We start from the raw sequence: 9,333 nt of genomic DNA on the forward strand, positions 1-9,333 counted from the left end.
CTGACCAATCACAGCAGACACCGGCTCACCGTGACACTCTCCACGAGAGACTGTCTGAGACCTGTAGCTGATGCAATACTGATGGTGGAAGAAGGTGTCTGTCCAGTGATAGATTTACACCTGATCCTGTTGAACTCTGATGTAGTTTAGGAGCAAACGGTTCCCTTACCTGTTTCTTTCCCCTTTATTCTAGAGGATTAGGGCGGTGAGTAAATCAAAGTTTCTCTTATCGATGTTTTCATCACTTTTTTGTGCAAAATTCTGCATACGAATGAATGACCTGATTTACTGGAGGAATGTGTTTTATTGTAACACGCGCTAAAATGTAGTGCATCCGGATCTTTGATTGTCCCGCCGAACTGAGACATTGTACCAATTTAAGAATCAGAAAGCGATACATGTAGCAACCAAAAGTGAAATGTGTCCATTATCACCGGCTGCGTGTTGTTACAACAGAAGTTTTTGTGATAATAGCTGGTGTTGATTGGTAAATAGAGACTGCCAGTCTCCTCCCAGTTTGTGATGAGGCATGCTTAGTCGCAAAATGCACTAGTGTAAATAGTGTAAGGAGACACACTATAGCGTGATATGAGGCACTACTACGATAAGTATAATTAATAATAATTGTGAAGTTAAAAAAGAAAAGAAATAAAGAAGAAACTGTTCAGGGATTTAAATCATTTCCACGGTGAAGATCTTGTTTGACAATCACGTTGCTGTGACCAAAAGACTCATTGCTAACCTTCATGCAACTGAGTTCAGTTTAATGTAGTTTAAATATTTCTTTTAAATAAGTTATTTAGGATTATTTTTAGACTACGAAAGGAAATAATGTGACTTTTGAAGTGGTGATCAGTTAAGTTTATGAACTAAACCGTATGGTACTGTAGCTAGTAATAGAATTGATTTGACATGATTTTTGTGAGACTGTTATAGCCATCACCAGAAGGTGGCAGCACCGGAGTGTTTCTTCAGCCACTGGCGCTTTTATGCACCAGGGGTTGAATTTTACTAAAACTAACAGATTTTAGTTTTTTTTTTCTTTTGTATGAAGGTCACATTAAGACTCTTGGAAACTTTTCCATGTCTTCATTATTTATTTCTTAAAATATTCAAATTTCTTGTATGTAAGGATTTTATTGTTTTACTCTTGTCCCAGACCCAGACTTTCAATCTTAAACTATGAAAATATTAATTATTACATATTTAAAACATGACTATCTAAGATAAATACTGTTCCAATACTTGCCTGTTCCTTTGTATTATTTAGGATGTATATAATACAGCTGTAAAATTATCCTTAGCAAGGCAAAGAATTTGTCATTCTCTATGGTGTTACGTCATTTATAAATGACGCAGAGAAAATTGCATTTAAAATACAATAATAATATTCAACCAAAAAAAAAAAAAAAAAATTTATTATCATCATATGACCCCCTTCAGCCAAAAAAAAAGACATGAGCACATGTTCGGTCACATGCTGTCAAGGCTTCACTGTGAGTTTATTTTAAACTAGGAAATACATATAAATTCAATTAAAATATATATTGTACATCCAAATGTGTTTTCTAAAGTTTTTGGAGATTTTTAATGCACATTTTGTAAATTCAATATACCAAATACCAAAAAATCTGTGTGTTATGCATAAATGACAAAGTCCTTTTAGGAGATGTCCAAAGTCCTTTTTATTTTTCTGTATAGCTGCACTATTGTTCATTACTGGCAGGCAGAATAATAGCCTTTTTGCCTGTGTTTTAGGTTTATGTTAGTAAGTTTTATAGAAGACAGAGAGGAAAAGCTGTACCTTATCCAGAAAGTATTGATGATAGTGATGGCAGTGCATCAGAAAATAAGGTCATAGTAAGAAAAGAAGAAGTTGAAGATCAAGGAGAATAGAAGCAGTCAGGGCCGTCCTTAGGGCGGCGCAACCGGTACGATCGCATTGCAGTGGTAATGATGGCAGAGATGAAGAATATAAGTCATAGATTGTGGAAGTCAGGTATTTGGCGAAACCCTAAGAAAATGGTCAAAGGTCAGATGTAAAAAAATTATTTTGGAAAATTATTTTAGCCTTAAATATATGTAAAATATAAAGTCATTATTTTTTTCTAACTGTGATTTCATAATTTGTCCCATGGAGGGTTAAATGCTTTTGTAAAATGTAAAAGAAGAATATGTTTCAGATTCTGATATTTTAAATAAAAAATTATAAGTAAATGAGTGACACTGATTATGTGACTCCTTTGTAAGACAGACTCTTTTGGAAGTACATTTCTGTGTATAATGCTGTGCTTTATTCAACATTTGTGTGTTGGCAGTGAGTAGAAGATGCGGTCCTGTGTAAGAGCTCTGAGTGGGGCGGTGCAGCGGGTTCTCCTGGCTCCAGTCTGTGGCTTTCAGCCTCTCGCTGTTGTAGCTCGCAGTGTCAGTTTCTCTCCGTGCCAAGTCACATCCAATGCCAGTTTTCACTCAGTGTCCTCTGGATCGGATCATCCCAGAGTTCTCATTACCGGTATGAGAGCAGGAGACAAGTGGCTAGACCATTTATTGTGTAATGTTAGTTTTTTAAAGATTGTGTGTGTGTGTGTTTGTGCAAGCTTTGATGCCTAAATGGATGTTATATAAACCTTTAGATGTCATGTTTCCCTGGTTACCACATTCTGAAGCATGAAATGTAGTCTCCATGGAAACACATGACTAATGATAATGATTTTTAATCATATTGTCTCTCTGTTTTTCTTTTCAGGGGGTCTGGGTCAGCTGGGAGTGGGTCTAGCCAAACTGCTCAGGTGAGACTGAACTAGGGCAGTCACGATTATCCTTGATTAAATTTGAGTAGGCCTATTCGATTTTAAAAAATGCTCGATTGCAATTTACCTGTGTCGATTAACTGGCAAAATACTGTAAGTGGCACATTCCACGGACGAAAATCCATGAACCGATTTTTAGACCGTTTTGGCTGTACGATATATTAAACCATTTATCATAATATAGCAGAGTGCTATTGTGAAATCACAAAGGCTGCGATTCAGTTAAACAAATACATTTACATGCGTGCAGCGTGCAGGATATGTGTTTCTTCCTGCATCTCAGAGCGGCTCTGTTCACAGTATATGCTGCTCCCCATGAACTCAGTCTGCTGTTTGTTTGGGTTTCCAATAATGTGCATTTGGGAATGCTTAGAAATTCTGATTCGCTTTGTGTGTCATAGTGAAGGGTTGCATTTACATGGGTAGAGCACATCTCAGCAGCTCGGTTAATACAATAATAAATATGCGATTTGTTGTTCATCACGATTTCAAAATAAAAGTTAGAATGATTTGATATTTGAATCATCATGCTGTAAAGTGTAACAACAACAGTCATCAGGCCATTGGCGCCCTTTTCAGGCATTTGTTATAATACATAATGTACATAAGTTGATTTTGTTTATATTATGAATATTACATTATGTATTTTAACAGTGTTGTTCAATAAAAAAACCCCATCTGATTACTTGATTTTGATGCTTTATTTGAACCAATTATTATTGCCTCATTGTTATTATATATTTATTTTAAGTAATTTAAAAGGCTATTGTTAACTTATGTCTATTTTTTCTATTTTTTATGTCTATAATTACTCAATCATCAAAATAATTGACCGATTACTCAATTATCAAAATAATTGTTAGTGAAAGGCCTAGACTGAATGGTTTCTGAAGTTTTGATAACATTCACTAGACTTCAAGCTGGAATGCACTACACGACTTTTGCCCAGATTTCCCCCCTGATTTTCAGTCAGTCAATGCCAGTTGCCAAAAGTCTACAGGGTTTGATCAGTCAGAGTAGACAGGTTTAATAGAAAATCTTGTAGTGTTTGATGGGAACAGTTTGTAAAAAAAAAGATTTAAAAACTGATTCCATCCAGTTGGAGATCAAACATGTTTGATATTTTGAGCTGATTTTAGAACACATTGTTTTCATTCATTATGCAATGAGGCGCATCATGTATCTGTGTGAGTTTGTTGTGCTTGTTGTCATTGTCAATGTCTGGTAGTCTGTGAATGATCCTCAGTTGTCTAAGTGTGTGATGCCCAGTTTTTCACTCTAATCATTTTCAAAGTTTGCAAGAGTATGATGCCTAGTGTTTTAAAATATGTTCAGATTTTAAATTTTGTGTGGTGAATTCCAGCCTTTAGATCACCCCACCTTCTGAAACCTTGCCCCCAAGACATATTAGCCAACCCGATTTCAGCAAACCTTGACATGTAAAAGGCTGACAGGCAGAGAGTGTTTCTGACTTGTTAAAAAAGTCCAGTGTCTCTTCATTTGCTGTCCAGGGTTGTCTAATAAGATTGATTTCAGCACACCTGATTTCAGTAATATCTGTCAGGTAGTAACTTTTTATTCATGTATTCCAGAAAAAATCTTGGGTGCTTCTCAATACTCAAAGGTCCTATTTCCACCTGGTATTAAGATGCGTTTTGGTCGCTCGGATCACAAGTGGCCGAAGCTAAATACAGGTGTAAACGCGTCTAAAACGTTTTGAGCTTGTCCACTTTCGACCACTTGCAGAGGTTGTTGAAAACGCATTCGACCAGATATACCCTAAGAGGGTAGAGCTAAGACGCGAGGAAAAGAAGCGAAGAAAGGAAACAAGGATGCACAAATAAGAAATGAGAAGCACCCCTTGTTTAATGCACTCTTTAATTTTGGTAGTATTAAATAGTTAAATATGAGATTTTTGTTTATCTTTTGTTACAGGATGCAGTTTGGAAAATATAATGTAATTCTGTCTGATATCAGGAAACCCCCAAATCATGTTTACCAAAGCGGTGAGTGTTATTATATTTTTTAAAATTTATTTATTTATATTGATTTTAGGCATTTAATTGCAAATTTTTTACTTCAGGTCCTTTTATATATTCCGACATTTTGGACTACAAAAACTTGCGTGAGATTGTTGTAAACAACCGCATCACTTGGTTGATACATTACAGCGCCGTTCTGAGTGCAGTCGGAGAGGCCAATGTGTCACTCGCTCGTGACGTCAACATCACTGGTTAGTCACCGAGGGGTTTGACATCTGTTTCATTTGTATCTTTTTCATATTCAATCACTTTTCAGTGGTAAGATACATATAATTTCTTTTCAAACTTCCTCATCTTTAGGGTTGCACAACGTTCTTGACATTGCCGTCGAACATGGGCTCCGTCTTTTCATCCCCAGTACTATTGGAGCCTTTGGCTCCTCCTCCCCTCGTAACCCCACCCCTGATCTGTGCATCCAACGACCACGAACCATTTACGGAGTGTCCAAGGTTCACACTGAGCTAATGGGAGAGGTCAGTACACTTTTGAGAACACTTAATCCTAAACATTTTATTGGGATTTTAGTTTTAGCATGATATTAAAAGAGAATGAGAAAAGAAAGAGTACAAGCCTAGGCAATAGGAAATATATCAACACAGCCATTTCATGAGGTCTTAATGAATATTAATTTCATGCATATTTTGCTTTGATTATTTTCACGCTCTGTGATGCATTATTCAAATCACATTTCTCTATTGTATTTTCAAGTATTACCATCACAGGTTTGGTCTTGACTTCCGCTGTCTCAGATACCCAGGAATCATTTCTGCAGACTCTCAACCTGGTGGAGGAACTACAGGTGAGAATATCTCCTCTAGAACAGTGTTGTTGTTGTAAACTAACACTATTAAAAAGTGTATTTTTTAATTGAAACAAAGCTGAAATAAAATAGAAAATGTTAGATGAAAAACTTAAATTAAAAAAAAAACTTTTCAGAAAATTAGAAATGTTGCCTTGGCAACTAAAGCCGCGTTTCCACTGAAATTGCCCAGAACAATTTGTCTCAGGAACTCCCACCCCCACCCCCCCCAGACCTTATGCTGTCTGTATTTCCATCATGATCTAAAGTACCGTGAAGATTAAGCAAATTAGTCCGGTGACGTAGGACTGTGCGTGACTTTGCAGTTCCAGCCTGTCCAATTTTGTCCTCCGCATATTAATAAATAATTAATATAATTATAATTAATAAGCTTAATAAAGCCTTAACCTCGTCATACGTTCATCGGATGTATTTTTTAAACTCCATTGTTGATTTGAATAGCAAACGACTTTTATTGTATGCACTGCAACAGACTTCTAAAAATGGTGGTTGAAATAAAATGCTGCATGAACTCAACCAATCAGCATGTTCAGCACCCAAGTCCCACCCCTGAAAGTTCCTGAAAAAGTACTACCTCGTGAGCAGGGACTTTCTGTGGGGAAAATTTTTACCCGAAACTTCATTTAGACTCTGGTTCCTGCAATCGAAACATACCGAGTACCACCCCAAAGTCCCTAGTTCCTGGGGAAAGTCCCTGTTGTAGAAATGCAGCTTAACTGAAATAAAGTAATTACTACTAAGGAATTAAAATTACTAAAAACTAAAACAAATATATCCTCCAGCTCCAAGTCTCCTGCATCTCCAATGGTCCCACCCAGCCTCCCTCTCCCATCTCCTCTACCAAAAATAGCCAGTCCTTTGGCCCTGCCTCCACCTGCTCCTTTCAGTCCCTCAGCTCCCCCACTGTTGACTCTATTCTGCTGCATGGATCTGCCTCGGGTCTTCTGGTCTCCAGTTCTGCCTTGGAAAGGGGATCTCCTGACTTCGCCTCCAGCCGAGCCTGTCACTCCACCTAATCTCATCGACCGGTTGGCTCCACCCTGGCTCCTCCCTCCCTTGGCTCCACCTGGGGCCATTGTCGTTGCAGCTCCACTGGGCTCCCTCGTCCCTCTGGCTCCACCTTGGTCAGTTGTCACTCTGCCTGCGCCAGACTTCCACGCCTTCAGCTGTGCTTTGTTCCTCCACCCCTTCGGCTACGTTGGGCTCCACCTGCCCTCTGGCTTTACCTTAGTCCTCAGTCCCACCGCCTTCGCCTCTGTCCTCTTGCTTGGCCTCCAGATCTATTGATGTCATTGGTCTCATTGGCTATTCGGCTCCACCTCCATTGCCAGCCCCTTGTCCTTCTTCCAAAGCCCCTTTCCCCTTCCCCAGTTGGACTCTTATTTGGCAGGAGGACACGCAATCCGGGAGGGGGAGCTACTGTAACAATATCAGTCTCTTCAGTTTCATTGCATTTTGGTTTAGTTTTTCCTGTCCCAGTTTGACTTTGCAAAACTTTGTTAAGAGTTCTATTTGCAACTTAGTTCCCTTATGGCTCGTTTCTACCAAGAGGTACGGTTCAGTTCAGTACAGTACAGTACGATTCGGGACAGTAAACCCTGATGCAGCTTGCGTTTCCACCGCCAACCATACCCTTACTTGATAGGCGAGGTGTATGCCGGAGAGTAGTGATCGTCATCATTCTCGCGTGAAGAAGAAAGTGACGGAAAATAGTAACAGTATATGAATAATACTAAAATAACACTGCTCTGGAAGGCTAATGCATCTTTGTTAACCCTTAACTTCCATTTATTCTGTCTCTTCTATCAGACTATGCTGTCCAGATATTCTACGATGCTGTGAAAACGAGTAAATTTGTGTGCAATCTGAGGCCTGACACAAGACTCCCCATGATGTTCATTGATGACTGTCTGAGAGCCACACTGGAGGTTCTGGAAGCCCCTGCTGAGATACTCAGTATGCGCACATACAATATCAGCGCCATGAGCTTCACTCCAGAGGAGCTGGTACGAGAAATCAGGAGGCACCTGCCAGACCTGCAGGTCACATATAAGATTGACCCAGTTCGACAGGCCATTGGTAAGAGTCTGACACATCAGTATAAGCACCATAATTCACTAAAAACTGAAATCTAATTTAAAATCCTCTTAAATATAAATTAAAGTTTTTAATATTACCTTTTATGTAGTGTGCAATATAGCTGGTTGTGAATATAAAATGTCTGCAATGTTTCAAAGATCAAAGTGCACTACAAACAGAGTTATTGTCTCCTAAAAGAAATAATCGATTCTGAACTGCCTGAAACGAGTCATCAGTAATTTCAGTCTTACTTCCTACATGAACCTACATTTAGTTTTGTAACAAATTTGCATAATGCCAGCTTCATTGCTGCCCGCAAACAACATTTACTTGACCGCCCTCAAACATGAAAGGAGAAAAGGAGGGGTTTAGAGCAGTGTTTCCCAACCCTGTTCCTGGAAGCACACCAACAGTGCACATTTTGGAAGTCTCCCTTATCTGACCCATATATTTCTGGTCTTGGAGTCTCAACTAACGAGCTGATGAGTTAAATCAGGTGTGTTGGATTAGAAAGAGTTGGAAAATGTGTAGTGTCGGTGTGCCTCCAGGAACAGAGTTGGGAAACACTGGTTTACTCTGGAGACCAAATCCTTGATCTAACCATTTCAGGCACTGTGAGAAAAGAGGTGATACTGCAATTTATATTATGATAAAATTAAAGTGTTTTTTGACCTTGGATGCATGTAAACTTATTGTAGCAGACTTTAAAACATAATTAGGAACATTTTATAATAGCATAATAGTGGCACTTTAAGCATTATGATATTTGGTGGACATTTAAATAAAACATTCAGCAGATAATGCCATTTTGGCTCTTCCAAACTGAACACAGGTCAGTGTGATATCTGTGTTTCTGTGTTATTTCTTCTAGCTGACAGCTGGCCCATGATCTTGGATGACGCCAGTGCCCGCAGTGACTGGGGCTGGAAGCACGACTATGGTTTGCCAGAGCTGGTTCAGACGATGCTTAACTTCACTGGATCAGACTCCAGAATGTCTCAAGCAAACTAAGCACCATCTGCTATTATGTGTTTGAGGTTTTTAGGACCTAATGGAAGGGATGGTAATTGGGCCCTGTAGTGCACTAAGATTAATGAAGGTCAAACTTTCTGCCTTTTTCCATATGTAGCATGTATTTGCACAGTTTTTCCTGGTAAAGTAAAGATAAACCAAAGATTTACAGGGTTCAATTATATAAGCTTTAAATTTGTCTTGTGAACTATTTGTTCTGTAGCAGGCAGTGTGAAATAATTAGCTTTGGTTCTTTTATCAGTGAATATACTGAACTCGGAACAATACATTCTTTATTTGCTTTGCTAGAATGATTTACACTACCGTTATTTTTTAAAATTTTTTTGGGTTCAGTAAGATTTTTTTTAATTATATTTTAAAAGAAATGAAGGCTTTCATTCAGAAAGGACACATTAAATTGATAAATTGTGACATTCATAATGTTGCAAAAAATAAAAAAAATAAAAATGCTATTTCAAATAAATGCTGTTCTTTTGAACTTTCTAATCATCAAAACATTGATAATAATGAAATGTTTATTGAGCAGCAAATCAGCATAAAACTTGGTGAG

At 38.3% G+C, this 9,333-nt stretch overlaps 1 protein-coding gene across 1 annotated transcript; it reads left to right on the plus strand.

Annotated features, from left to right (window-relative positions):
• Positions 1-9,245, plus strand: LOC127498973 (L-threonine 3-dehydrogenase, mitochondrial-like). Its single transcript, XM_051868997.1, has 9 exons — positions 1-205; positions 2,319-2,512; positions 2,747-2,789; positions 4,746-4,816; positions 4,894-5,043; positions 5,153-5,325; positions 5,561-5,651; positions 7,482-7,751; positions 8,623-9,245. The coding sequence occupies exons 2-9, from the start codon at positions 2,329-2,331 to the stop codon at positions 8,760-8,762; spliced, it is 1,122 nt and encodes a 373-aa protein (XP_051724957.1). The 5' UTR covers positions 1-205; positions 2,319-2,328; the 3' UTR covers positions 8,763-9,245.
• The last annotated feature ends 88 nt before the right edge of the window (positions 9,246-9,333 follow it).

Source organism: Ctenopharyngodon idella, chromosome 17, assembly GCF_019924925.1.
Source record: "Ctenopharyngodon idella isolate HZGC_01 chromosome 17, HZGC01, whole genome shotgun sequence".
Taxonomy (NCBI): domain Eukaryota; kingdom Metazoa; phylum Chordata; class Actinopteri; order Cypriniformes; family Xenocyprididae; genus Ctenopharyngodon; species Ctenopharyngodon idella.